This window comes from Calidris pugnax, unplaced genomic scaffold (genome assembly GCF_001431845.1).
Source record: "Calidris pugnax isolate Ruff unplaced genomic scaffold, ASM143184v1 scaffold28, whole genome shotgun sequence".
Taxonomy (NCBI): domain Eukaryota; kingdom Metazoa; phylum Chordata; class Aves; order Charadriiformes; family Scolopacidae; genus Calidris; species Calidris pugnax.
In genome coordinates, this window is record NW_015090842.1 from 11,353,788 (window position 1) to 11,379,582 (window position 25,795).

At 59.3% G+C, this 25,795-nt stretch overlaps 4 protein-coding genes across 6 annotated transcripts in view; 1 reads left to right on the forward strand and 3 right to left on the reverse strand.

Annotated features, from left to right (window-relative positions):
- The window catches only part of LOC106888253 (trichohyalin-like), a 65,821-nt gene extending 58,988 nt beyond the window's left edge, over positions 1–6,833 (forward strand). The window contains exons 12-20 of the mRNA XM_014942331.1: positions 2,867–3,100; positions 3,703–3,816; positions 3,906–4,023; positions 4,629–4,767; positions 4,894–5,047; positions 5,408–5,566; positions 5,650–5,790; positions 6,478–6,571; positions 6,716–6,833. Coding sequence (XP_014797817.1) covers positions 2,867–3,100; positions 3,703–3,816; positions 3,906–4,023; positions 4,629–4,767; positions 4,894–5,047; positions 5,408–5,566; positions 5,650–5,790; positions 6,478–6,543 — 1,125 coding nt within the window. The 3' untranslated portion in view covers positions 6,544–6,571; positions 6,716–6,833. The remainder of the gene's footprint in view (positions 1–2,866; positions 3,101–3,702; positions 3,817–3,905; positions 4,024–4,628; positions 4,768–4,893; positions 5,048–5,407; positions 5,567–5,649; positions 5,791–6,477; positions 6,572–6,715) is intronic.
- A 4-nt stretch (positions 6,834–6,837) lies between these two features.
- Positions 6,838–17,087, reverse strand: DHX38 (DEAH (Asp-Glu-Ala-His) box polypeptide 38). Of its 2 annotated transcripts, XM_014942330.1 has the most exons (27): positions 16,898–17,087; positions 16,405–16,804; positions 15,731–15,918; positions 15,470–15,574; positions 14,729–14,894; positions 14,498–14,616; positions 14,304–14,380; positions 13,909–14,064; positions 13,460–13,621; positions 13,269–13,376; positions 12,249–12,361; positions 12,008–12,145; positions 11,570–11,756; positions 11,294–11,479; positions 10,718–10,858; positions 10,428–10,538; positions 10,236–10,352; positions 9,877–9,984; positions 9,652–9,764; positions 8,912–9,120; positions 8,679–8,833; positions 8,441–8,596; positions 8,231–8,365; positions 8,025–8,150; positions 7,535–7,630; positions 7,247–7,368; positions 6,838–7,101 (listed from the first exon to the last, which is right to left on the reverse strand). In XM_014942330.1, exons 2-27 carry the CDS (start codon positions 16,737–16,739, stop codon positions 7,017–7,019), a joined length of 3,714 nt encoding a protein of 1,237 aa, XP_014797816.1. In that variant the 5' UTR covers positions 16,740–16,804; positions 16,898–17,087; the 3' UTR covers positions 6,838–7,016. The 2 variants fall into 2 exon arrangements, with proteins under 2 accessions (XP_014797816.1, XP_014797815.1); XM_014942329.1 differs by lacking the exon at positions 16,898–17,087 and having other exon boundaries at positions 16,405–16,837.
- Positions 17,088–17,999: 912 nt separating this feature from the next.
- Positions 18,000–19,937, reverse strand: HP (haptoglobin). Its single transcript, XM_014942581.1, has 5 exons — positions 19,890–19,937; positions 19,604–19,665; positions 19,337–19,438; positions 19,019–19,093; positions 18,000–18,812 (listed from the first exon to the last, which is right to left on the reverse strand). Exons 1-5 carry the CDS (start codon positions 19,892–19,894, stop codon positions 18,049–18,051), a joined length of 1,008 nt encoding a protein of 335 aa, XP_014798067.1. The 5' UTR covers positions 19,895–19,937; the 3' UTR covers positions 18,000–18,048.
- A 2,142-nt stretch (positions 19,938–22,079) lies between these two features.
- On the reverse strand, positions 22,080–25,530 carry DHODH (dihydroorotate dehydrogenase (quinone)). 2 transcript variants are annotated; one of them, XR_001412105.1, is made up of 8 exons: positions 24,974–25,530; positions 24,693–24,775; positions 23,993–24,180; positions 23,531–23,644; positions 23,077–23,230; positions 22,843–23,002; positions 22,584–22,691; positions 22,084–22,222 (listed from the first exon to the last, which is right to left on the reverse strand). XR_001412105.1 is itself a non-coding variant. In XM_014942580.1 (7 exons), exons 1-7 carry the CDS (start codon positions 25,429–25,431, stop codon positions 22,637–22,639), a joined length of 1,212 nt encoding a protein of 403 aa, XP_014798066.1. In that variant the 5' UTR covers positions 25,432–25,530; the 3' UTR covers positions 22,080–22,636. The 2 variants fall into 2 exon arrangements, 1 of the variants encoding a protein (XP_014798066.1); XM_014942580.1 differs by having other exon boundaries at positions 22,080–22,691.
- Between the last annotated feature and the right edge of the window lie 265 nt (positions 25,531–25,795).

Sequence of the window (25,795 nt, forward strand, 5' to 3'; positions counted from 1 at the left end):
CAATTCGATGAGGGTAGGGGCCCGGAATGTCGTTTTGTACAAGAGCTACAGGTAATTAATCAGTGGAAATGCTGTTGAAACAGTATGCAGCCCAAGCTCTACCACCACACGGAGCACACAGATAGGAATTTGGGATCCTTCTCGCGGCACATAATATAATCTCAAAAAGGTTAACTCCTTTGAATCCACTGGCCTTAATAGTCTTGCCTGGTGCTGGGAAAAACCATCACTAGTGTGGGCAGAGACGAATGACCCCCAGGGTGTACCCCCCAGTGTGATGTCAGAGCTGTTGCTGTGAGGTCACAGCTGCCACCCGCACAGCCCTGTGGCTCGCGGGGAAGGAGCCCACACTTGGCCTGGGACTGTGGCCTGGGGCAGGTTCCTGCTGGATACAGCGTGGGACTGCTGACTGCTGAGCTGGTTTTTTGGGTCGGGACACAGAGCAGGCGGGGGGGCGGGGGGCGCTGGCAGCTGAGACACGCCTGGCTGGGCATCCTAGAGAAGAGCCCTCAGGAGTCAGACTTAACAAGATGGCTACTCCTGCCCAGGGCGTCAGGAGCCTGGGGTGGTAGCCCAGAGGTGGCCCAAGGCGGTCAAGGGGTGCGGTGCAGCGTGGGGCAGGGGGTGAGCCAGGGTGAAGCTGGGGCTGTGCTGCCGGGCAGGCTGCCTGATGCTGGTGACTTCTGCTGCCATCTGGCTCCCTCTTCTCTCAGGCCGCTCTGCCCGGCAACGCGAGGAGAAACTGGGGGGCGGGGGGGCGCTGGCAGCAGCCCGGCCCTGCTGCCCTCTCTCGCTGCTGCTGGGACAGCCCCTCCTCGGGGAGGGGCCTCCGCTCAGGCTGCTCCTGCCCGCCTCGGCTCCCGCCGCCGGGGGACGGGGCCGCCGCCATTTGTCTTTGTCCTCCCACAGGGCCCTGGGCGCTGGTGTGGAGCTGGTGACGCGCCCTTCGACTCCCAGCTCGGCCGCTCGAGGGGCTGCCAGGTGGCACGCCAGGGCCACAGCAATTGCAAGTAAGCTCAGCACTGCTGCTGCCTGCGAAGTCCTCTGGGGTGGGCTTGGAGAGCTGGGCTGTGCTGGAGCTCTGGGCAATCGGCACAAGTGGCAGGAGAATCATCGAATCATCCAGGCTGGAAAAGACCCTTGGGATCATCGAGTCCAACCATCTACCCTACTCTACGAAGTTCTCCCCTACACCATATCCCCCAGCACCACCTCTACACGGCTCTTCAACGCCTCCAGGGATGGTGCCTCAACCACCTCCCTAGGCAGCCTATTCCAATGCCTGACCACTCTTTCTGTGAAAAAGTCTTTCCTAACGTTCAGTCCAAACCTACCCTGTAGGAGCTTGAAGCCATTCCCTCTCAGTCTGTCCTTAATTACCTGTGAGAAGAGACCAACACCAACCTCTCTACAGTGTCCTTTCAAGGAGTTGTAGAGAGTGAGGCGGTCTCCCCTCAGCCTCCTCTTCCTCAAACTAAACAGTCCCAGCTCCTTCAACCGCTCCTCATCTGATTTGTTTTCCAGGCCCTTCACCAGCTTTGTTGCCCTCCTCTGCACTCACTCCAGCACCTCGATATCTCTCTTGTATTGAGGTGCCCAACACTGGACACAATGCTCAAGGTGTGGCTTCTCCAGTGCTGAGTACAGGGGCACAATCACTTCCCTACTTCTGCTGGTCATGCTATTTCCAACACAAGCACAGGCCGCCCTGCTCTTTGCCCCAGGGAGGGAGAGCCTGGGACTTGGTGCCCGCCTTCCCGCGGGGAGCTGAGACACGCCTGGCTGGGCATCCTAGAGAAGAGCCCTCAGGAGTCAGACTTAACTTTTCTCTGGTTTCTTTGCCCAGGGAGGGTCTTCAGCCTTTCTTGGCTTCTGGTGGCTGCCCTGGTCGCCCTGCGGACACGTCTGGCAAGATTGTGCCCCTTCTCCATGTATGTACGACACCTTTCTGCTGTGGCCCGGGGGGAATGGGGATGTCTGAGGGCCAATGCCAGCACAGGGCAGAGCAGAGGGTGTACCCCATCCAGGAACCCGGGATGCCAGTCGGGCACTAGCACTGCTGGAGGGGAGGGCCACGGGCTCCCGTGCAGCTCTGCCATGCTTCTTGTGCAGGAGCCCCGGGCTCAGCGTCTCCCACTGGCACCAGGAGCTCCTGCAATGGGGAGTTGCAGTGGCAAAGCCACGGGCTGGTGGGGCTGCTCCAGGCAGGGCTGGGTGACATCCCTGGCTGCCCTCTCCCTGAGACCAAGGGTTATCTGGGGCCAGTGGGAAAGGCCTGTCCCATGTTGTGGTGTGTCCCTCTCGCAGTGAGAGAACGTCCAAAATGTGGCGCGCGCAGAACACCTCCATCCAGCAGACGGAGACCCGGCAGCCCCAGGTGAGCAGTGCTGACCCCACTCCCATCCCAGGCACTGGTTGTGTAGCTTCAGGTGGCCACGTGGGAGAGGAGGCCCTGGCCAGCCCTTGCCTGTGCCACCAGCCAGCTCATCCCCCCGCAGGGCTGGGGAAAGAACAAGGACTGAGGGGCGGCCAGTCCTGCCGCAGCTGCACTGGTCCCACTGCCACCATTTCCCACAGCAGCCACAGCTCACGCTGGCATCCCTCAACACCAGGAGCCAGCAGTGCCAGGGCCTCGGCTGTTCATGAGCCCAGAGGGACTGTCAGAACACACACCCCCCCACACACACACACACATGGGGTGGTGCTGCCTTGCAGAGAGAGGTCTGCACCCCACCCATCGTCATCACATTCCATTGCTGGTCTCTGACCAAAACCTGCACTGCCGGTGCTGTTGCCCAGCCCCAGAGCCTGGCAGGAGCTGCGAGATGGGCTGGCCGCAGCAGTGAGCCAGACTCATGTGTCCTAGGGCCAAAGGCAAGCGTCGGCGCTGGAGCCACTGCAAGGGGAGCCCCAGGCATGCCGGGACAGAGAGCAGCAGGAGCTGGAGCCAGCACAGGTGCTGGTCTCAGCACTGAAGCTGCAGGTGGAGTTCCTCAGGGAGGAGAACCGCAAGCGGCTGGACCAGCTGCAGGAGCGGGAGCGTGCAGTGGAGCAGGAGCTCCAGGAATTGGCCTTTCTGATGCAGCACTATCCAAAGGAGGTGAGGAGGAAGGTACTGCTGCCAGGCATGACGGTCACAGCCCAAGATTACATGAGTCCCCCACCCTCAGCCGCGTGTCCCCCACAGCCGTCCCATCACGGGCTGGGCGCCACGCCTGCCCAACAGCCCTGCCCGTGCAAACAGCTGGTGACCAGCCTCCTCTGGGGAGGACAGGGGATGGAGCAGTCCAGACACAGGACAGGCATGGCCCAGGCCACCCAGCGGGGCCAAGCCTGAAGACTGCAGTCCCAAATGGCCCCACTAACACCCTGGGCACCATTCCAGCCTCGCCAGCAAGCTGCGTTCATGAGTCTCCTCACCTCAGGGACCCTGGGGATGCCTTTCCGGGGCTGTTGGGTGTCCAGCAGACACTGCCACAAAAGGGAGGGCACTGAGTGGACCTGCATGGGGATGAGAGGGCCAGAAGCCAGCAGCCGTCCTGCTTCCCCTGGTGCAGAGCACATCCTTCTCTCTAAGTAGTCCGTTGCCTGGTGCTTGTCCCAAACTAGCTGCTTCTCCAGCCCACAGTGGGGACACAGGGCAATCCAGGGGGTCCGGCACCCTGCCGGGTACCTGCAGGCCAGTGACGCCCCTCTCCACAGGAGCAGAAGGACGAGGCCGTGCAGACCGAGGTCACCTCCTCCATTGCTGCCCACAGCCATGCTGACACCAGCTCCGGTGTCCTGAGGGAGGAGCGCACAGAGCTCTTTGGTCAGGTCAGTGCCAGCAGCCCAGGAGCCACAGCACGGGTGCCTGGGGCCGGGCTGGAGCTGGCAGACAGTGCGTGCCTGTGCTCCTCACACAGGTGGTGGTAGACGCAGAGATGGTGTACTGCAGGCAGGAGCAGACAGCTGAGGAGCAACGGTACCAGCCACGGGACGTGAAGCCAGGGAGGGCGGCCGAGCGGAGCAGCGCTGAGGAAGGTGGGCTGGATGAGGACGGGGGGCCTCCAGGGCCACAGGGCTGGGACGGACGTGGGAGGGCTGGAGCCTGCAGCCAGCACGGTGGGGTTCCACGCCCTTGGTGTCTCCAGTGGGGAGACCGGGCTCAGCCAGAGCTGGAGCCCATGGCTTGCCCGGATGGCAGAGAGCAGCAGCAAGGAGGCATCTGGCACCCCTAAGGGTCAGTGCACACACGGCTGGAGCGTGAAGGAGGAAAGCAGCCTCAGAGGCTGCAGGCAGTGCCTCCTCATCAGCTACTGCACGGCCATGTGCTGCTTCAGCAGCACTCCATACATCCTGGTGCCACGGTGGGGAGATGGCAAGGTCCTGAAGGACCGCAGGGTCCCTGTGCTTTTGGGGCATCACTAGTTGCTGACGTACAGGGCACGGTGTTTCCCTGAGCAGTTCTGGGAAGGTGGAGAGGCAGCTCCCTGAGCCTGGGGGGAAGCAGCCAGGAGGGGCATAGGAGCCAGGAGGGCAAGTGTCCCCAGAGCCCGCTGCAGGGCTGAGCCCTGCTCCGCTTCCCACAGAAGCCCTGGGGCAGGGCACGGGAAGACAATGCCAACCAGAGCCACTGTCTCCAGCAGCCCAGGCCTGGAGCACCCTGCAGCGCGCAGAGGAGCGGCCACGTTCATCCATGGGGAAGGGCACACCCTGCCAGGCCAACAGCCAGGTGGAGGCCAAGCTGCAAGCAGGCAGCAGCAAAGCCGAGCAGGCACAGAGCAGGTAGGAGGCCCTGAGCCTGGCTGTCCCTGGCACAGCCAGAGCCCAGCCAGGGTTGTGCCCATGCCCACTCCATCAAGGGAGGGCAGCCTGGGGCCACCACAGCTGAGGCTGTGCCCTTGCCCCCAGGGAGGTGGCAGTGCAGGTCCAGGCAGAGCTCAGCCAGTGCCAGCAGAAACAGCAACTGAGCCTGGAGCAGGAGCTGAAACACGTGCACCCTGCGTCCCATGCCCAAGAGAAGGTGCAGAAGAGCCTCGAACAGCTCCAAGCCCTGAGGGAGCAGGTTGGTAGTGGACAAAACCTGCTGGGGGGGTCCCTCCGTCAGCCTGGCCCAGTCTCCCCTGCCCCCGTGGGTAAGCCAGGGCTTGCCCAGGGCCAGGAGCAAGCTACCACGCCACGAGAGCAGCAAGGGCAGCTGCACTGCCAGCAGGACGGGAAGGAACAGCTCTAGCAAGAGCTGCAGCAGGCCAGGAGTGGACGAGCACCCTCAAGAGAGAGAATAAAGCCCTGGAGCAAAGCCTGTGCTGCAGGCGTGGGCAGGGAGCTGGGACAGGCAGCAGGAGAGAAGGCACAGCCCTCACTCTGGCAGGAAGCAGCACTAGCCCACGACGCAGCACCCACCAACGCCTTGCCTTCTCTGCAGCTGAGGGCACGGGAGGAAGAGAACTGGAGCCTGTGGTGCGGCCTGGCTTGGCTGCAGGAGGAGCTGAGAGCCACCCGCAGCCAGGGCCAGCAAAGTGAGGAGGAGAGGCAGCAGCTCCGCTGGGAGCTAAGGAAGCTGCAGGAGCAGAGCAAGCAGGAGGTAAGCATGTCCCAGGTCTTCCCACCGGGCACCGTCAGCCTGTGCTCAGCCTGCATCTCTCCCGCTGCCTCTCTGTGCTGCAGGAGCTGAGCAGGCAAGCCCAACACTGGCAGCAGCTCTACCAGGACAGCCAGCGAGCTCTGGCTGCGCGAGAAGAGGAGCTGGTGCTGTGCAAAGTGGAGCTGGCGTTCTTCAAGGAAGAGCTCAGCAAGGCCAAGAAGCAGGTGCCGCATAGAAACGGGAGCGCAGGCTGGGCCCCTGGCACCAGGGAAGGACAGAGCCTAGCCCACAGGCAGGGCAGAAGTGGAGAGGACAGGAGAGGGGACAGCATACTGCAGATCCCGGGCCACCAAGGGAGGACGCTGCGGGTCTGGCAGCAGCAGGGTTGAATATTTTGAAACTAGCCCTCTTTGCTCCACCGCTAGAAAGAAGCCCCTCAGCATGGAACTACCATGGGATGACAGAAGTTCACAGCCAGTAGAGCTGAGGTTAACAGTTCCTCTCCAGAGGAGCTCTCCCAAGGCACCAGCGTCTCCAGACCCTCTGCTCAGCCCCAAAGGCTGCTGCCCCAGCACAGCCTGCTTTCTCCAGCCACCTTCAGTCTCCTAGAGGGCTGGGAAGAGCAGCCACGCACCAGCCATGAACCACCTGCTGGTTCACACGTGGCCCCAGTGGTCGTTCTTCCCAGGTAGAAACCCTGCGCTCTTCCCACGCTCTGGCATGCTCTGACAGCAGCAGCTGCGCAAGGAGAAGGAGCTGGTGCAGGTCAACAGCAGCGGAGCATCAGCAGTCACTGTTGCCAGCAGGGGTGCATGGGACAGATGGGCAACTGCTGCACTACCCAAGCTCCTGCAAGGCCAGCAGATCAGGAGTGTCTCTGCACCACCTCATCTCCCCTGCCTTTCCTCCAGGCGTCTTCAAGACACACAGGGCGGGATGCAGGAGGAAACACTTCTCTTCACGGCCAGAACCCCTGAGCAGCACCACAAGTGTGGGCAGCTGAAGGTGAGCGGAATCCCAGGCCCAGCCTGGCCTGAAACGGGGCTGGGCCTATGGGAGAACTGCCTTTGCGGCTGTATGGGCCAGGGCTGGGCCAAGGAAAGGTGGTCTTTGCCCTCTAGGTCAGTGTCATTCTCTGCCTCTTCCCAGACTCTACAGGGCTACAACTTGACAGTCCCAGCCCCACACGGTTCTGCAGGGCTGCCTCCACCCAACGCTCGCCTCCAGGACAAGAAGCAGCGCAGCACAAAGCAAGGATCAGAACGACAACCTTTAAACAAATAAAATTATTTCTGTTCTGTAGCAAAATTAGTGCCAAGCACCAAAGCCTTCCTGGGCCACAAGCTGTAGAGCACCTCACAGGGTACGGTGATCAGAGGAGCTGGGCACTCTCCTAAGGCTCAGCTGCTCCTGGAAGTCTTTCAGCCTCAAAGCAACGGGCACTGCCTTCTCAGAGGCCAAAGCGGGCTGGGGTGCGTCGTGGCGTCAGGGGTTCTCCCTGCTCCTTCCGCCCAGGGGTGTAGATTTTAGTAGATCTGCCAGGAGAGGACAAGGGTGCTTAGTGGAATACGCAACCTTTCCCTGCACCAGAACACCCATGGGGAAGTTGGGCTCCTCTCCGTAGCTCCCTACTCCTGTTCCTAAGCAGGCAACCCATGGCCAGGCAGGGCCAGCACCTACCTTGTGCTGCCCAGTGGGTTACGGCGCTCCTGCTCCTCCCGACGGGCACGTAGCTGCTCCTCAGCCAAAGCCATCTCTTCCTCCATGGCAGATACTTCCTCCTTGGCCCGACGGCGGTTCTCCTGGAGTAAGGCAGGAGCAGGTCAGGGACAGGCAGAATGCTGGCCAGCAGCAGACTCCCTGCAGGCCCACAGGCCTCTTCCCTCCACATCAACACACACACACGGCACTAGAACAGGCACGCAGTGGGCCAGCTGTCTGCCAGCTCATCCTGGACAGGAGGCTCACCTGGCGTGACTTGCCAGCATGCTTGATACTGTAGAACATGGGGCCCAGCTCTGCCAGCCACTCTCCGTCCACAGCAGTGACACACTGCATGTATTCCTGCAGAGACAGAAGGAAATACCAGGGTAGCAGGATGGCACTCTCAGGGCCTGGGCACCATTTCTAGAGCCATGGCAGCTTCTTCCTTCCTCCACTTGCTGATGGCACTTCTCAGGCTGGGACTACAGCCCTTCCAGACAATTCCTCCTGGCCTCAGAAGCTGCTGCAGGCTGGTCTTGATGAGAACACAAAGAGGTTCAAACATGTCACACACAGGTGAGAAAAAAAAACATTGGGAAAAGGACAAACAGGACTCTGCAGATGACATGGCCATGCCTAGTTGGTATAGATGAGAAAGGCTGAGAACTGCCCTTCTGATAGTGTAACAGCAAAGCCCTCACACCTCCCTCAGAGCACTCCTCACCCTTCTCATTAGCTCTCAGCTCAAGCTCACCTTGGTGGTCATGACCAACTCGTGATACACAATGTAGTCCGGTGTGTAGCCCATGCCAAACAGAGAGCTCGTGGGGTGCAGGTGGCAGGGCATGCCTGTGCGGATGTTCACATACTCCCCAATGCCCTGCAAAGAGAAGTGTGCTTAGCCCACCTCTTCCCAGACAGGGCCTCTCAAGCCCCCAGACCAGCAGAGACAACTCTCACCTTCAGCTTTGCAGCTTGATGGAAATAGGCAGCACAGATGCATTTCCTGACAACATCCCAGTCAGTACCACAGGATGCTAAGCTCATGCGCTGCTGCACCATAATGTCCTTGAGCTGGGCTCGCACCTCCCGCACCTGCAAAGATGTGTGGCAGTCAGATCCCTCTCCTGCGTACGGCTCCCTCCCCCAGCCTCGAAGCCACAGCCTCACCTTCCGCATGGCCTTGGCATGGATGAAGTGCTGGTTGCACCACAGTGTAGAAAAGCTGTTGTTCTTCCACTGCAGGTAAACATTCAGGTACGTCAAGTGATCGCTCTCTGGAACAGCAAATTTCTCCCGCACTTGGTCACTCTCCTCCTCTCGGCCCTGAAGAGTAAGCAAGGAACACAGGTTAGTCAATGGTCAGGGGAAGACATCAAACTGCTGGCAGAGCAAAACAAACAGGTACCTTAGGCCGATAAAAGATGGCAGGCACAGACAACATGGAGACAATGAGCAAGATCTCAGAGCTGCAACCCATGTCACAGGAGACAATGAGCATTTTGGAGAGTGCAGGATCCAGTGGGAACTCCACCATGAGACGTCCTGTTGAGGTCAGACCACCTGTAGAAACAGCATAGGGATCAGCAGCTGGGCAGGTCGCAGTCCCATGGGCTGACCGCTTGCCCCAGCAGCCAATACCTGTGTTATCCAGGGCGCCCAGGATCCACAGCTGGTACATGGAGTTCAGCATGTTGTCCTCAGGAGGCGGATCCATGAAATGGAACTGCAGCAGGTCCTGCACACCCAGGGACTTGAGCAAAAGCACTACATTGGCAAGGTTGGTGCGCTGGATCTCGGGCACTGTGGTTGTCAGCAGCTCATTCTTGTAGGCGCTCTGGGTGTAGAGCCTGGGGAACAGATGCCAAAAGCATTCTCCTCCCATTCAAGCTGCTGCATTCCTTACTGACTCACCAGCCGCTGCCCAGCCCAGCCAGGCATGGCACAGGGCAGCAGCTCTGCACTCAGCCAGGCCACCCAGCAGGACCCCAAGGAGGAACCTCTACCATGGCCAAAGTGTGGTGTCCACAGCACATCAGGGTGCCTGGGCTGCAGTACAGCGTACACCCCTTTCAAGCACAGTTATTCCCTGGGTGCAGACCAGTCTCAAAGCAAAGCCTTGAGAAAGCTGCCTTTGGCTTGGCTGTTACGCTGGCAGCATCAAGGGCTGAACAGCCACAAGTGAAGATGGGCAAGGGAAGAAACTGGAGCATGTCCTTTTCTCTGCAGAGAAAAGGGTTCAAAAGAGAAGGCCTCAAGGCCTGCATACTGCCCTCATCCCCCCAAAAGTTCAAAATAATGAAGATGTCCAGTGAGAAAAAAAATAATATATAACCCGTTGCCAAGCTGCAGATATGACAGGAACACTGTGATGTGCCTACCTGAAGCAGTGGCCTGGGCCTGTTCGTCCAGCTCGGCCTGCCCTCTGATTGGCATTGGCTTGACTGATGGGGTAGATCTGCAGTGCATCCATGCCTATACGAGGGTTGAAAACCTGCAAGGCACAAGAAGAACCAACTGAAGTAAAAGGAAGTCTGGGTCACCACCTCTGAACTCCTTCAACCCAACCCCAGAGATCACAGACATGACAGGAAATCTTGGCGTACCTTCAGCTTGCAGTAGCCAGAGTCAATCACAAACATGATGCCGTCCACTGTCAGCGAGGTCTCCGCAATATTAGTGGCAACAATGCACTTCCTGACCCCATCCGGAGCCTGCAAACATACTACACATCAGTCAAATCCCTGGGCAAGAGCCTCTGCACCACTGAGGAAGAATGCAGAGCAGCAACACAGAACCCAGAAAGACAGGGGTGACTCTTGGGAAGTTGAGGGGGGCACATGCTTTCTCTCACCCTCCACATGCGATACAAAAGGCATGTCTGAACCTCTTACTCATGGCTCAGTAGTCTTCCCTGCACTAGTTTCCCCTGTCCCCGCTCCTATCACAGAACACACATCAGTACCTTCTGGAAGATCTTGGCCTGCAAGTCCGATGGTAGCTGAGAATAGATAGGCAGTACAGCAAGAGCAGGTGCCTTCTCCAGCTCCTCAAGGTGCTCCACAATTTGTTCTGAGGTCACCTAGACACAAACAGGAGTGTAAACATAACGTCAAAATAACAAGGGAATAGGACAGTGCCTGCCCTTCCTGCTCACCTCGATGTCCTCCTGGCCAGGCATGAAGACGAGGATGTCCCCGGGAGCACCAGACAAATGGACCTGCAGAGCTTGTTTCACTGCAGCCTCCACGTAATCCTCTTGTGGGGTCTGAAAGGCACAGCCCAAGTTAGAGGCCAATAATCCCACCTGCCCCAACCTGCGTGCAAGACTGTATCATAGCATGGCTACTCTTCCACCATCCTTTCTGTCCACCCCAAAGTACAGTACACCCAAGTCACAACCCCCTCCCATCACAACAGAACTTCCCTCTGCAACGTTGACCATACCTTGCTGAAAAGAATATCAACTGGGAAAGTGCGTCCAGGAATGTGAAAAATAGGAACGTTCCCAAAGAAGGATGCAAATTTATCTGCATCCATGGTGGCCGAGGTGACAACAAGCTTCAGATCTGAGCGCCGGGCCACCACCTAGAAAGCAGATGAAAGGAACAATAAGGAAGGGGCATTTGTGCATGGCTGCAGAGACAACAGCACAGGACAGAGCTTCTGCTGTATTCTAGAGGCACTGGCCACTAATGCCAGGGAACACAGATGTTATATGATCTGTGCAGTTAAAAAGACCTGCTGACCTCTGTCCAGGAAGCCTTAAGCCAGCAAAAATCTCTGTACAGAGTTTCTGACAGTTAGCCAGCAAGGCTCTGGCAGCACTTGGGCACTAGGGGAGATTTAACCCCCCCAGAACCAGAGACCAGGATGCTGGAGGATCAAGCGCAGACGGAGATGTGGGAGCTCTGCTTCCCTCTCCCAGACCTGGTAGAGAAGGGTCTGTCCCTGCCAATACTCTGCTTTAAGAGCAGCTCACGTGCCCTACACTGTTGTCCTCTAGCCCAGGCTCTCACACACCTCCCGAAGCAGGCCAAAGAGCACGTCGGTATTGAGCGAGCGCTCGTGTGCCTCATCCATGATGATAGCGCTGTAGTTGTCCAGGTCAGCCTCTCGCAGTGACTCACGAAGAAGGATCCCATCCGTCATGTATTTGATCACCGTTTTCTCAGATGTGCAGTCCTCAAAGCGGATGGCATAGCCCACCTGGGAGAGCAGAGATACTAATAAGTCTTCCAACGGCCCCAGGCACCCACTGTCATCAGGCTGCACCCCTGTGCCCACCACAGGACTCACCTCCTCTCCCAGATGCACCCCCATCTCCTCACTGACCCGCTTGGCAACTGACATGGCCGCCACCCTGCGGGGCTGGGTGCAGCCAATCATGCCATAGTCTGTGTAGCCATCCTCATGGAGGTACTGCGTCAGCTGAGTCGTCTTCCCACTCCCCGTCTCCCCCACCACAATCACAATGCTGTTGTCTCTGAAGAAAGGGAAACAGTATTTCTTCACACACCACAAAGAAGAGCTTTTGCATTCCCAGCCCTGGCTGGCCACCCAGGCGTCATCCCACTCAGGCAGGAGAGCTACCACCAACCACACACTTCAACTGGCTTTGTTTCCTGAGGGCATGGCTTCCAAACAGGCCATGTATCAGAGAATTTCTCATTTGGGTTCCTGAGATGTCAAGCAATGGCCTGGGGATGCTCTATGACCAGCTCCTACCAGCCATACCTGAGGATGGAGAGCAGCTCCTGCTGCACAGCAAAGATGGGAAGATATTGTCTCTGCTCCAGGATCGATTTCTTCTTGGCGAACTCGCTGCTGGCTTCACTTTTTTCTTTCATGTGTTCAGCAAACTTCTGCTCAGTCCTAAGGAAACACCAGAAGTCCTGAAACTGCCTCTCCCCACGCTTTGCTACACCTACAGCTCCCATCACTGGCTAAGCAACAGTAATTCAAAACAAGGTCCTACTTGTAATCCACTTTGCCATCTTCTGTCACCATCTCGTCCTTCTCCTCCTCTTTCTTGATCCCCATAATGTCTCCCAGTTTTGTGCCTGCCAGCTCCCAGTGCTTATGCTGAGCCTGGAAGGACAGAGAGCAGCATCACTTTGCCACAGCAAGGACTGACAAATCATTCTTCTTCAATTCTACTCATAAGACTAGGAAAGAATATTAGCCCCACTATTTGCCAATGCTACAACGCAGAAAACACACCCCATTCCTACAAGTTCCCCTCTTCCAAGTGAACTGGAGCAGAGCTCTTAGACACTTGTCTAGATAGAGAGACCTCAGGCACAGGATGACCAACCACCTCCTAAGAAGATGGTTCCAGCTGCTAATCATTCCATTAAATTTTAACTTAAACCTACACAAATCTGAACCAGAGATAATCTTCCAGCTCTTGACAGGTGCTCACAGGCCTCCCTCCCACCCTGGTGTTTGCTCTCACCTGATACCAGTTTAGCTTCCACCTCTATTCCACTCATAGCATACACAGCTCAAATCCGGCTCAGTTTCAATTTACAAGGAACACATCAGTGCATTCCTCACAACTATCACATAAGCTTTAGAGAAAATCCCTAGAAAACACCCCAAAAACTAATATGCTACCTTACTGCATGCTGCTCTTCACAATTCTTCTACTGAGACGTGACAAGATGTATCTTACTGCCATATTGACTGCTGACTGTCCCTAAGCTACCTTCCCTCTTCTCCCATGATCCAAATGTCCTTTGGATCAGACTCCTCTGCACAAGTGCCCAGTGATCCGTGTCCCAGGCAGTGCCTGAGAAAAATCACACCCGAGCAACTGCTTATGAGACAATGCAATAAGCTGGGCTGCCACACCGTCCCAGGTCATAACATAAAAATATTAACTCCTTATCATTGTTGCTGCCAAAACCTGTATTCTGTAAAATCCAAACGAAGGCTGTGAGGCACTACATAACATATGTACAGTGGGGTAGTAAGCCAAAAGATCACAGCATACCCTCTTACGCTCCTTTTGCTCCCTGTGCTTTCGCACCAATTGGCTGCCTTTCCGGGCTATGATGGCCAAATCTGAGGTGGCATCCTTCACAGGGATGACTGGCTCTGGCTAGAGGAAAGAGGTATTGCTTCAGTACAGAGTTCACACTTGTGGAGCTGTCTGCCACCAGCACCTTCAACTACAGTCTCTACCTGCTTGGTGAAGACAATCCGTCCATCTAGGAAAGGAGGCACGAGGTTGTGCACCAGCAGATGCACTTTAGCGGAGTTATCCTCCTCAAAATCTTCGTCCACTTCAATCCGATGAACCACACCACTGGTCAGCATGCGATTTGTCTCCCAGCGCTCATTGTCCTGCAGGAAACAACCGATCAGAAAATACACAGAAGCCCCACAGGAAGCCCGAGCGATCACACCAGAACACTGAAGCTCAGGTCGGGCCCCGCAGTGACAATAGGATGAAACCGATGGTTCCAGCCTAGGGAACCTGAAAGTGAGCACTAGGGAAGGGACAGTAACTGGGACCATCAGGACACAGGAAACACAGGACAGACATTTTCCACAAGGCGGGTCTCTCAAGGGGCAGCAAAACAAGCAGCGCCCCCAAGTTCAGAGCAGCCGACCCTGCTTCTCACCCCTACCTCATTGATCTGCCGCCGCTGCGCCGAAATGCGCTTCTGCTTCTGCTTGTGCAAGTGCTGCTCCCGCTTCTTCACGTACTCCTCGGAGGAGTAGGCCAAGGGGTTGTGAAACTCGTCGTAGCCCTCATCCATCATGTACCAGTCCCGGTCAGCTTGCTGGGAGGGGGAGAAGGTGCATCCCTGAGCCCTGCCGCCGCTCCCGGTTTGGCCGCCGGGGGGAGCCCGCCCACCGCAGCCCCTGGCCCCACCGCAGCCCCTGGCCCCACCGCAGCCCCTGGCCCCACCGCTCCCGCCGGCCGGCAGTGGCCCCTCGGCCCGGCCAGCCCAGCCCAGCCCAGCCCAGCAGCCCCGAGCCCACCGTCCGCCCCGATCCGAGCCCGCCTTCGGGCTCTCACCCGCTGGTCGTCCTCCCACTGCTGCCGCTCCTCCTCCGTCTCAAAGGCGATGCCCTCCTCCCCGTCCGCACGCCGCCCTGGAGAGGGTGAGTTGGTCAGTCCGGCCGCTCCAGAGGAAATCCTAGAGCCCTTCCAGTGGAAGGGGATTGATCCCTCTGCTGCCCAGCTTAGGCAGCCCAGCCCAGGCTCCTCACCTTTCCCTCTTGACAGCCGTGGCGTGGACCCCAGGTGTCTTCGGTCGTCAGCCCACTCGTTGTATTTATACGATGGGGTGGGCAATGGCGTCTTATCCGAGTACCTGCTCCTCACAGACCTGAAAAAACAGCACGAGGGAAGAACTGGTGACCACAGCCAGGTGCTACTTACTCACACCCTCCCCTTTCTGCAGCTCGGCAGCTCACAGCAGCAGCCCCAGGCACCGATACCTGTCCCGGTCCCTCCGGTCCGTGTCCCGCAGCGATGACGCCCGGTGGCTGCGCTCTGAGTCTCGGTAGGAAGGAGTGGGTGAGGGAGATTCCCACTGTGAGCGGCGGGCACTGCTGTAGCCACTATCATCTTCCTCCCAGCTGGAGCGAGATGGCGTAGCTGCATCTAGCAGAGGAGATGGGGTGTGACATTTGATGTTCAAGGTGACCCCAGGCACCTGGCGCCACCTGACGCCTCCTAGCAAAGAGCATGGAGAGAGGATACCCATGTGCCCTCCCAAGGGGCCAACCCAGCAATTCCAAGGAAAATAGCCAAAGGACCACATTTCTATCACAGACCCAGAACAGACCCCACTGCACAGAGATCAGACAGATTCTCACACACACGGAGCTGGCAGATTCCACATCCAAGTCAAGCCAGGAGTTTTATGATTGCCCTAATCACAAACATTAAAGGATACAGACTTTGCTACCACACTTGTCCTGACAAAAACAGCAGAAAACAAACAGACAAGCAAACAAAAAAGAACAAGCTCTTTCCTTTTGGATCTCACATGAAAACTCTCACTGGGTCCCACTCCTACCTTTGGGCCGATGTCTGGGACTCTCTGGTTCGCTCCTCCTGCTGCTCCGCTCCGATGAGCCATCTCTTTCTGATCTGCTGCTGTGACGACTTCTGTCCCGCTCCTCTGCAGAAAAAAAAAAAAAAAAAAAACGCGACTCACTGGGTCCCACTCCTACCTTTGGGCCGATGTCTGGGACTCTCTGGTTCGCTCCTCCTGCTGCTCCGCTCCGATGAGCCATCTCTTTCTGATCTGCTGCTGTGACGACTTCTGTCCCGCTCCTCTGCAGAAAAAAAAAAAAAAAAAAGATCAGGCACCCAGTGCACAAATGGACTTCCCACATCAGCTTCAGAAAACACCACGAACATTAGCTAAGGACTACAAACAGGCTAAACCAAACCCTAACCAGGAAGGGTTACAAAGGTCTTTGAGCAGTTACCGCGGTCCCGTTTACGATCATGGTCCCGATCCCTACTGCGTTCCTTTTTTCGTTCCTTCTCCTCCTTGGAGGAGGCAAAGACACCATGTTCCCGACGTTCCCTTTCCCGCTGTCGGCTGCGTTCCCAAAACTCCTCGCTGACACCCCCTGTGTAGGACGGTGTTTCCACATGGACAGAACGGTAATGCCTGGAAAAGTAGAGCGGAGAGAAGAAAACCTCAGAAGTGCTGAAGAATGAGCTGGCGCTTGACTCGTCTTTTACAACTCTAGATCTAACCTCTGCCATAGCAGAAGCTTATGGCTAAAAGTGCTCTCTCCATCCTTTGCTAACAGCTCACAAAGTCTGCTGATGCTTTCAGATACACGCGCTTCTGACCAGACCGCTCCCATCAGGAAGCAGTCTGATGACTAGGATGGCTGCTGTTTGCAGGCCTAACAGCATCTAAAATCACTCCTCCCCATAATACCTTAGGGAGGGCGCTAGTGAAAGAGCTTTTCCCGTATCTCCTCAGATCTACAGATGCCCCACCATCCTTCCCCTGAGATCTCCAGACTTTCCCACCACACAGGAGGTGATGGCCCTGCAGACACTGACAGTGCTCATACCCCACTCTCCTTCCCCCCAGTGGGGGTCCAACAGCTGTGAAGCACCGGGAACCCCCACACAGCCCCACCTGTCCTTGCGAGCGCTCCGGCTGCTCCGACCGGTCTCCTCCTCATCCTCCTCCTCCTCCTCGGGGCTGCCCGCCTCGTCACGGCCCTCTTCCCAGTCCTTGTAGGAGGAGACCCGGGATCGCTTTCCACCGGCCGCCTCCTCCTCGCGTTCCCGTCGCTTCTGGGCCGCCAACACGTCCAGGCCCAGCAAGGAGGCCCGCGGCGCCGGCGCCTTGAAGATGTGCTGCTCGGCGGCGGCGCTCCGCTTCCGCACGACCAGCCCGCCGGCCTCGGCGTCCGGGCTCGTCCCCGCCAGCCGGTGCAGCGACTCCTCGCTCTCCTCCGCCATGGCCATCGCCGCAGCCCGCTACCACGCCAGGCAGGGCCGGGCTGCCGGGCCGCGCCGGGAACCCATGGGGCCTGCGGAGCACAGGTTCAGCGGGAGGGTGGGTGCTGGAAGGCTCCCGGAGCGCTGCCCCAGCCCCACCGCCCCCTCGTCCCGGTCCCACAAACCCGGCAGCTGCTTGCGGTTGCCTCAGAGACAGTAAACCAGCTCCCCGAGCGCCGCCATAGCCGTCCCACAGTGCTCCGCGAGAGGAGCCGCTCTAGCCCGGGTGCACCATAGACACAACGGACAGAGCCTATAGGAGCGGCTATATCATCACCATAGAGTCCGAGCAGCGCTAGACAAGACGGGCCAGCGGCCTCTCGGCGGACTTCCGGCTTGGGGAGACCATGGGAGGTCACGTGGCCACGGGAGGACTTCCGGGTGTGGCGGGCGCGGCCGGAAGGGCGCGGCGGAGGGGGGACCCCCGACGGGCGGGAGGCGACAACTCCACGGAGACCCCCAACACACCCACAGGAGGGGTGCGGGAGAACCCCAGAGACACCCACACACCCAGCCCGGCCCTAGGGGAACTCGCCGCAGCGATCTCCGGCCAGTGCCCAGCGGGATGTGGCCGGCCGGCAGCAGGGGCGCAGGGCGGAGCGCCTCAGCCTGCCCCCGTGAGCAGGGCCTGCTTCCAGCGGGAGCACAGCCACGGGGCAGCGCGGAGGGGAGGGCACAGGCACCACCCCCACTTCCCTTACCTACCCCAGGGCGGCCGGTGTTGCAGCGAGGCCGCCCCAGAACTATCTGGAGCGTGTGGGGCCAGCCCCAGCCCTGAGCCATCGGAGCCTGGCCTGCGAGGGGTCTTGCTAGCACCTCCCCTTGGACACTCCTTGCCCTTCAGGCTCAGGAGGGACATGTGTGTCTTTGCCCAGACACTCCAGAAGAGGGCTTTCCCATCCTGGGCAAGCTTCTTCCCATCTCATGGGGCGCCTGTTCCATAAACAGTACAGGGCTTGACATCTCTGGCCCAGCACCCGTCATATTCACATGGCGGGAGGAAGCAGGGGGAGAACCCCACAGACATCCACACGTGCACCAGAGCAGGGGGAGGAAGAACCCCCACAGAGCCCCAGGCAGTCCCTTTGGACAAGGCTCCCCAGGGGAAGCTCTGCGTGGACCCCACAGGCACCTCCCCCAGAGGGGCAGGTACAGACACATGCTCACCCCTCCACACAGACACACACGTGCACACCCCATCCCCAAAAGTGCCACAGACAGACAGAGTGAGCCTGCAGCCAGATGTAGGGCAGTTTTATTCCCCCATGTCCCCGCCTCAGCCAGCTGCCACCGTCTCCTTGACCCAGTCCAGGACACGCTGCACATCCACATATACACCATACTTGGAGGCTGTACAGGTCTTGTCGTAGCTGAGGATGCCAGCCACGTACCAGGTGTCGTCATCGGGGTCCTGCACGGCAAAGGCACCACCGGCATCCCCGTAGCACGTATCCTCCCGCAGCTCACTCATGCCCACGCAGAAGGTGTCGTTGCTGAGGATGGGCTGGACCCAGTAGGATTTATTCCGTGCCTCATAGTACTGCCTGCACTTCTCGCCCTCTGCCACGGGCAGCATCACGTACTTCAGCATGTTGGGAAAGGCAAGGGTGGCGCCACGGCCCCAGCCTGAGACATAACCCACCCGCCCTGGGCGCACGTAATTCTTCTGGGGCAGGCAGATGGGCATCACCTCCTCTCCGAGGAGCACCTTCTGCTTGAGCTTCAGCAGGGCCAGATCCACAGTCTCTGGGTAGCCAGGGTGCAGCACCACGCGCTCGATGTCCAAGGCAGGCTGCTTCTGGCTGCCCAGGAAGAGCTGCAGCGTAGGGGCGATCTCCTCTGGCTTGGCGTTCTCACTGTGGTTCAGGTAGACATTCTTGCCCGTGGTCAGCAGCCACTGGTCACCGATGAGCGTGGCCCCCACGGTGAGGTTGTGGCGGGTCACCAGCCGGCCCTGCCAAGGGAAGCTGGCCTTCCTAGCAAGCAGGCCCCCAATGATGCGCTGCATCTGACTGGGGGGGTTCTTTGGCTTCCCACACACTGCAAAGGGCAGAGCAGGGCCCTGGTGAGCCCCCTGAGACCAGCAGGCACCAGGTCCCTCCTGGCTTACAGCAGTCCCAGGGAGCAGCACTGAAGATGGGGGCTGGGAGATGCCCCTGTAGCCCTTCGGCTGCCCAGACAGACTGCTCACAGCCCCCCACCCTCCCTGCCCCTTGCACCCTCAGCCCCTGCTGCTCTGCTCTCACCTGGCTCACAGACAGGTGCCTCTTTGCCAGCTTCAGAGCTCACCCACGTGTGATCCTCATCACACTTGTATGTGCCTATGGAGGGAAACCAGAATCAGCACCCCTGCCCAGCAAGTTCGGGGGGATGGACCCCGCAGCCAGGGAGGTGTGGAAGTACCTGTACCTCCCCAGGGCTTGGGGGAGCACCCCCCAAGGAAGGTGGGGGTGAGGGGTGGGGGCTGGTGGCTGCATCATGCGGCTTTGGGGCAGCCCCATACACCCCCTGGAGCTAGGGACAAGCCCTGTCTCTGGGTGCTGTGCCCATGCCACTTGTCTCACCATCAGCAGAGCCGCGCAGCTGGTAGTACGGGTTGCAGCGGTACTTGATCAGGTGCTCCACATAGCCATGTTCAATCTCTGCAGGCTTTGCACAGCTCCACTCTGCAGACACAGGATGCTCAGCTTCCCAGAGGACCCAGCCCAGGACATTGCCCTCACCTCCAGGTCCCTCCCCCGTCCTTTCCTCCCTGCCCCACGCCTGCTCCCTGCCACGCTGCCCCTGGCTTCATTGAGCCCCAGTGCTCCCACCCTTGCCCTGGAAGGTACCGGTGGCAGTTGAAGTCTCCAGCACAGCCCAGGCCAGGCCAGCAATCAGCAGCACTGCAGGTCTGCAGGGAAGAGAGGGCACATTCTTCAGAGACACAGCCTGAAGAACTCACCTGGGCCACACCTGGACCCTGCTGCTGTGGAGGAGGCTGCAGTGTTGGGACCCAGAGCACTTCAGTCTGAACACGGGTCTTGCCACAGCCCACAGCAGGTCCAGGTCCCCAGCCAGGCAAGCAGGAGAGGGACTTGCACCAAGGAAGCGCAGGGACACATCAACGTCGCTTACCCCATGCTCGTAGCTCTCTCTCCTCACAGCAGCCTTCCTTCTGCAGGTCGGTGCTGTTCAGGGATCCCTCCTCATCCCTTTTATTGCTACCTCCCTCATCCTGGTGCAGTCCCATGTGCTCCAGACCTCCTGACCCGCTGTTTGCAGCCAGCACCTTTCCCAGCAGGAGGAGCACAAAAAGCCCCACCTGGCTCACAGCCGGCCTGGCAGAGGCTCCCAGGAAGCCTGCCAAGCCCCCACGGGAAGCCACCGTGCCAAGAGTTTCCGGGATTTTGCAGCTACAAATATGCAGGGAGGGATCTGGCTGCAAATGTTGGTGCCCTGGTGCGGTGACACCAGCTGGGGTTGACAGAAAGCAGAGCCAGCCCCTGCCCCCTGCAAAACTGCCCTGTGCCACCTCCTAAAGCAGTCCCTGTGGGGGCACCCAGCAGTCCCACAGGGTGGAGGCAGCCACCCCAGTGCTGGCAGGTGGAGCTGGGGCACAGGAGCCAAGTGTCATCCCATCCTGTGCCTGGCTCTGCCCACAGACCCTGCCAGCCCCCCCCCCAAATCTGCAGCGCAGCAGGGCTCAGGGCAGCACCAGCCCTGCTGGCTGAGGGGTGCAGCACATCCCATGCCAGCTCACTGCAGGCTCCGAGGGACCACGGCCAAGCCGACCTCTTCCCACAAGCGCCCACCCCTTCCCGACCAGTGGGCTCCAGACCCATGTCCTGGCAGCTCCTGGCCCCTCGGGTGCAGGTTGTTTGTCAGCAGAGGCCAGGACCCAGCCCAGCTTTACGGGAACTCGCAGCAGCAATCCCTGGCCAGTGACCAGCTGGATGTGGCCGGCCGGCAGCAGGGGCGTAGGGCAGAGCACATCAGCCTGCTCCCATGAGCAGAATCTGCTTCCAGCAAGGGGCAGCGCAGAGGGGAGGGGACAGGCACACACACACACACACCCTTACCTACCCCAGGGTGCCAGTATTGCAGTGAGGACACTCCAAAACCCTGACCCACGCCAGCACTTAGAAAGGTGCTGTGGCATTTGATGGTAGCAGGCTTAGGTAGCACTGTCCCACTGCAGCAGGCTTGTCCCTCCACAGGAGACTGCCATGCCCTGGTAGCAATGGTAAGGGAAACTACGTGACTGTGCCTTGGTGCCCACTCAGCAGCCTCCAGGTCAGTTCAAAGGGACTGCCTGTAGGAAGGTGGAGGAGGCTGCCCCAGCCTGCCCACGGGGCAAGGACCTCAGCCCATGCTCCAGGCTGTGGCAGCGCAGAGCCACGCTCGAGGCCAACACCACCAGCGACTACTGTGGCAGTGCAAGGCACTGAATGTCTCCAAGCCACAGTCACGAATCAGCTGCACAGCACAGACAAGAGTCCTGTAGGACAAGGTGAAACAAGTTAATGATCCCACAGGCATGACAGCCACCTTCAGCCCAGGAGAGCAAGTGCCTCCCAGGCCCTCTCCAGAGAAAGCACATCAAAATCTCGGACAACAGAACAGGTTACATCGCTCTTAGAGCAGCAGTAAGCATCCCCTGTCCAAAGCAGAGAAGCTAGGAAACGAAGGGGCTGGTGCAGAGGGCTGAAGAAGCTGGGGAGCAGCTGGGTGACAGCCCTGATGTGAGTTGATGGTAACCGAGAGCGGGGTCAGCAGCCCTGCTTCTCCTGTAAACAGGTTTGGTGAAGTGCTGTGACGCAATCCTGCTCTGCAGGGTGGATTGCGAGAGGCTGCAGAGGGAACACCGTGTCCAGGTCAAGATGTTTTGCTCAAGAAAAAAACATCTTGAGCAGGCCTGAGACAACCACAGGGAGTCCGGGGTAAAGCAGCAGCCAATGCCGGAGGCGCCAAAGACAAAGCCAACAGCCTCCAGAAGCATGAACAAACAGGGCCTTTCCATAACAAGGGACAGGACATAACCACAAATGTCTCCAAACATCTACGTACTGGCAGCAAAGGGAAGAAACGTTGCCCAGCTCCGCCCAGGGGCCCAGCCTCAGGCAGAAGCCTCTGCGAGGGGAGATCTGGTGAACTTTGTGTGAATCCATCCCAGAGCCCAGCTACCCTGCAGCTTCTCCCACTGGGAAAAGATGCACTGACCGGGAACAACATAAAGAGAGCTGATCCCGTTCAGCTGAGGAGAGCCAGGCTGCGTCCCCCCGACCTAAGGGGTGTCCCCAGAGCAGCACACAGGACCAGGTGAGCCAAACATTTATTGACATTCGGGCAGGACCCTAGGCTGGCAGGTTTGTTACAGGACCACGTGTGGAGGGCAGACCCTGCTGTGGAGGCTGAGGTGCAGGAGGACCAAGTGCCAGCCAGAGCAGGCAGCACAGGCTGCAGGGTCCCTGGCAGAAGGAACACCAAGAATACAGCTTGGCCTGTGGTTCTGGGCAGGGAGGTGTGTGACCTCCACAGGGAAGCGCTGCAGCAGAAGCCAGGGCACAGGACTGCCTACAGCCCGTAGGGATGTCCCCTCAGAGGCCTTCCTCACTGCCCAGCAGAGCCTTACCCAGCACTGGTTTCTGCTGGGGACCCCAACCCACAGGAAATCCAAAATGCGGCCCTGGACAGCAGCACCACTGTGGAGGCCCCATCACCTGCTCCCCACCAGTGAAGTCCCAGCTTCACCCATCATTGAGCGTTGTCAGGGGCTGGGACCAGGACCTCGGCTCAGTCCCAGCCTGACCAGAGCTGGAAACATCAGACCTGTCCCTGCTTGACTGCAGCTCCTCCTGGATAGACCTTGGTTCCGCAGTGTGTCAGGACCGGTGATCTGCTCCAACTGCTTCCATGACGTTCTTGAACCCCTGCTCCCTAACCAGGGATAGGGATGTGTGTGATGACTGGGCCAGCCTGGCACTGTGGCTCAGCCCCATGGTACCACTGCTGGTGCACCAGCACATGGCTGCCCAGAGCCACCCTGGGCCCAGGGACTCCCTGGGGAGGTGCCTGGTCCTTCACTCACCTCAGCAGCTCCTCCAGTTCCCGCTTCACCGCCCCCACCACTGGCGGCCCATGGTACACGAGCGCTGTGTACATCTGCACGAGCGAGGCTCCAGCACGGATCTTCTCCAGGGCATCGCGCCCGCTGCTCACCCCACCCACCCCGATGATGGGCACCCGGCCTGTGGGCAGGTGCGGGGTCAGGAGAGCACGGATGACACCAACAGGGTCCCCCCGAGCCCTGCTCTGGCCCTACCTTGGGTGAGGGAGTACATCTCCCTGATGGTCTGTGTGGAGAGCTCCCGCAGGGGCTTCCCGCTGAGGCCCCCGGGCTCCGTGCGCTGCCTGCTCCGGAGGCTGCTGGGGCGGCTCACGGTGGTGTTGGTGACAATCAGCCCATCCACACCTAGCTGAGGGGAGCAGCAGCATGAGGACACAGCTGCCATGAGCAACTTCCACTCTCATCCTCAGGCTACCAGGCCAGGACTCCCCCAGAAATGTGCCCGAGGACAAAGCCCCTCACTGTGGACCATCCCCAAGGTCCAGGTGATGCACACAATCAGAGCTACCCGGGACACCATCTCTACGGCAGCCAGAGAGCTGCAGGTCCACCTGTCCCTTCAGAGAGGTGACTTGCCAAGAGGTCCTATCCCCATGCTCTGCTGGCGAGGAGCTGGGTTGGTCGCCAGCCTCCCCTCCCACCTCCTCACCTCACAGACAATGCTAGCGATGTCCTCCTTGTCCTGTGTGGTGAGGTCAGGAGCAATCTTCACCAGCACGGCTGGCTTGTGCTCGAAGGGCAGCGCATCCCTCTCTGCCAGCACCTGCATGGGGACACGGTGGGCACAGAGCAGTGTGTGGTGGGGGAACACCTCCTGCCCCACACCAGGGAGATGGATGCACCCACCGCCACAGGCAGCAGAGGGACAGGTCCTCTCTCCCTATGGCACCACCGATGGGACAGGCATCCTGTGGCACAGGGCCTGGGGCATAGGACCTGCACAGGACCACAGTGAATCCTGATGCTGTGGGGTTGGGTGGCTCATTGCCCCCTTGCAGGAGCAGAGAGGAGACCAATGACTCAGTGCTCACATGCCCTTTGCTGGTGTACAGGGGATGGGATGCATCCAGTGCTGCAGGAGTGGTCTGAGCTGGCTGTGAGGATCACCCACCTTGGTCAGCAGGTCCCGCAGTTCAGCCTTGCCCTGCAGGTCCCGCAGCCCTGGGGTGTTTGGGCTGGACACATTCACAACCAGGTAGTCAGCCAAAGGGCCCAGCGTCCGGACTCCAGCCACGTAGTCAGCTGCAGCATCGGTAGAACTTTTGTTCTTGCCCAAGTTGACTCCAAGGGGCATCCCCGCTGGAACACAGAAATAGCTGAACCAGGGCAGCAGGACCAACTGCCACCTAAGGGGCCAAAGTGCTTGACAAGGGAGGCCCCAGGACCAGCTAAAATCACTACGGGGATATGCAGCCCATGTGTTTCACAGGAGCATCACCACTGGTGCTCTGGTCTCCACCTCCCAGCACCACAGCCTCCAGCCTGGCCACCCAGCGGAGGCAGCCCTCAGAAAATGCCCAGCTGGGGTCATATTTGCTTTGGCTAGTGTCTGCAGACACGTCCTGCCCAAAGCAGCAAACACAGCCTCTATCACAGGGAAAATGGCAGTAGAAAGGTGCCTGGTCACAGTCCCAAGGGGGAGAAGCTACAGCCCCAAGAGGGTTCCTGTTCTCTGAGCGCACCTCGCTTTGGCCAGGGCCTTCCTGAGCCTGGACACTGGTGTTACACACACTTCCTGCCTATGCCTATCTGGGAGACCCATAAACCCACCCTGCAGTCACCAAGAGCAAAGGCTTATGAGCTTGTCTCACCACCAGTGAGCCTGAGCTGTGTCTCCTGGCGGGCCCTCAGCCTGCGCTCCACTGCAGCATGGCCATGGCTGTTGAACCCATACCTGCACCAGAACAGAGGAGGTTCAGGGCTGGGCTGATGTCCACAAGCCCTGAGCAGGACACAGGAGAGACATGAGCATGACACATGGCCTCAGCAGCTCTGCTCAGCAGTCCAACCCAAAAAGACACCACAGAGCCAGGACCACCCCAATAAATGCCCAGACTGTGGGGCACTGCAGAGCAGCCCCCTCAGATCCCACCTGTTAATGACCGCCTCGTCCTCCACCAGCCGGAAGACCCTGGGTCTAGGGTTCCCCTCCTGGGGCTTGGGTGTGACAGTCCCTACTTCCACAAAGCCGAAACCCATCTTGTACAGCCCGTCCACGGCCTCCCCCTGCTTGTCGAAGCCAGCCGCCAGGCCCACCGGGTTGCGGAACCGCTGGCCGAGGACTCGCACCTCCTGAGGGGCAGGGGCTGGGTCACACACAGGCAGCCAGGAGCTCCAGAGGCCACCGACACCAGGAGCTACAGCCACGGCCTCTCTCCAGCCCCAGCAGGGGCAGCCTCTGTCCCCCCACACTTCACCCCCTCTGCCCTGCAGGGTGTCCTCCTCAGCTGCCTGCCCCGGGGGACCCACGGCTCCTGCCAGGGCCACCTCCTGCACCCCAGGCCACCCTAGGAGCCCTGCTGGGCACCTCCACCAATGGGCAGAGCTCATCACCTCCCACGGACCACTACAGGTCCAGGGTCATCTCCTGCACCCCCGGCCACCTCAGGACCCCTGGTGGGCACCTCCACCGGTGGGCAGAGCTCATCACCCACCACGGAGCATGACAGGTCCAGGGTCATCTCCTGCACCCCGGGCCACCCCAGGAGCAGTGGGCAGAGCTCATCACCCCCCACAGACCACGACAGGTCCAGGGTCATTTGCTCCACCCCGGGCCACCCCAGGAGCCCTGCTGGGCACCTCCACCAGTGGGCAGAGCTCATCAGCCCCCACGGACCACGACAGGTCCAGGGTCACCCTGGGTCGGGACCCGGCTGCCCACTCACTCCCCCGGGCCCTGCCGTCCCCCCCGGCC

Bases quoted from the DNA above. Each gene is read 5' to 3' on its own strand.
- HP (XM_014942581.1), bottom strand. The intron at 19,439-19,603 runs GTACCTTCCAGG...CTGTGTCTGCAG, and splicing joins GGAGACTTCAACTGCCACCG to AGTGGAGCTGTGCAAAGCCT. The intron at 19,094-19,336 runs GTGAGACAAGTG...TTCCCTCCATAG, and splicing joins GCTGCGCGGCTCTGCTGATG to GCACATACAAGTGTGATGAG.
- DHX38 (XM_014942330.1), bottom strand. From the start codon at position 16,739: ATGGCCATGGCGGAGGAGAGCGAGGAGTCGCTGCACCGGCTGGCGGGG. The intron at 12,362-13,268 runs GTATGCTGTGAT...CTGTCCTTCCAG, and splicing joins AGCAAAAGGAGCGTAAGAGG to GCTCAGCATAAGCACTGGGA. The intron at 10,859-11,293 runs GTGTGTGAGAGC...TCTGCTTTCTAG, and splicing joins TCTTTGGCCTGCTTCGGGAG to GTGGTGGCCCGGCGCTCAGA.
- DHODH (XM_014942580.1), bottom strand. From the start codon at position 25,431: ATGAGCTCTGCCCATTGGTGGAGGTGCCCAGCAGGGCTCCTAGGGTGG. The intron at 23,645-23,992 runs GTGGGTGATCCT...GTCCCCATGCAG, and splicing joins TGCGGGACCTGCTGACCAAG to GTGCTGGCAGAGAGGGATGC. The intron at 23,003-23,076 runs GTAGGGCCAGAG...ACCTGCCCACAG, and splicing joins GATGTACTCCCTCACCCAAG to GCCGGGTGCCCATCATCGGG.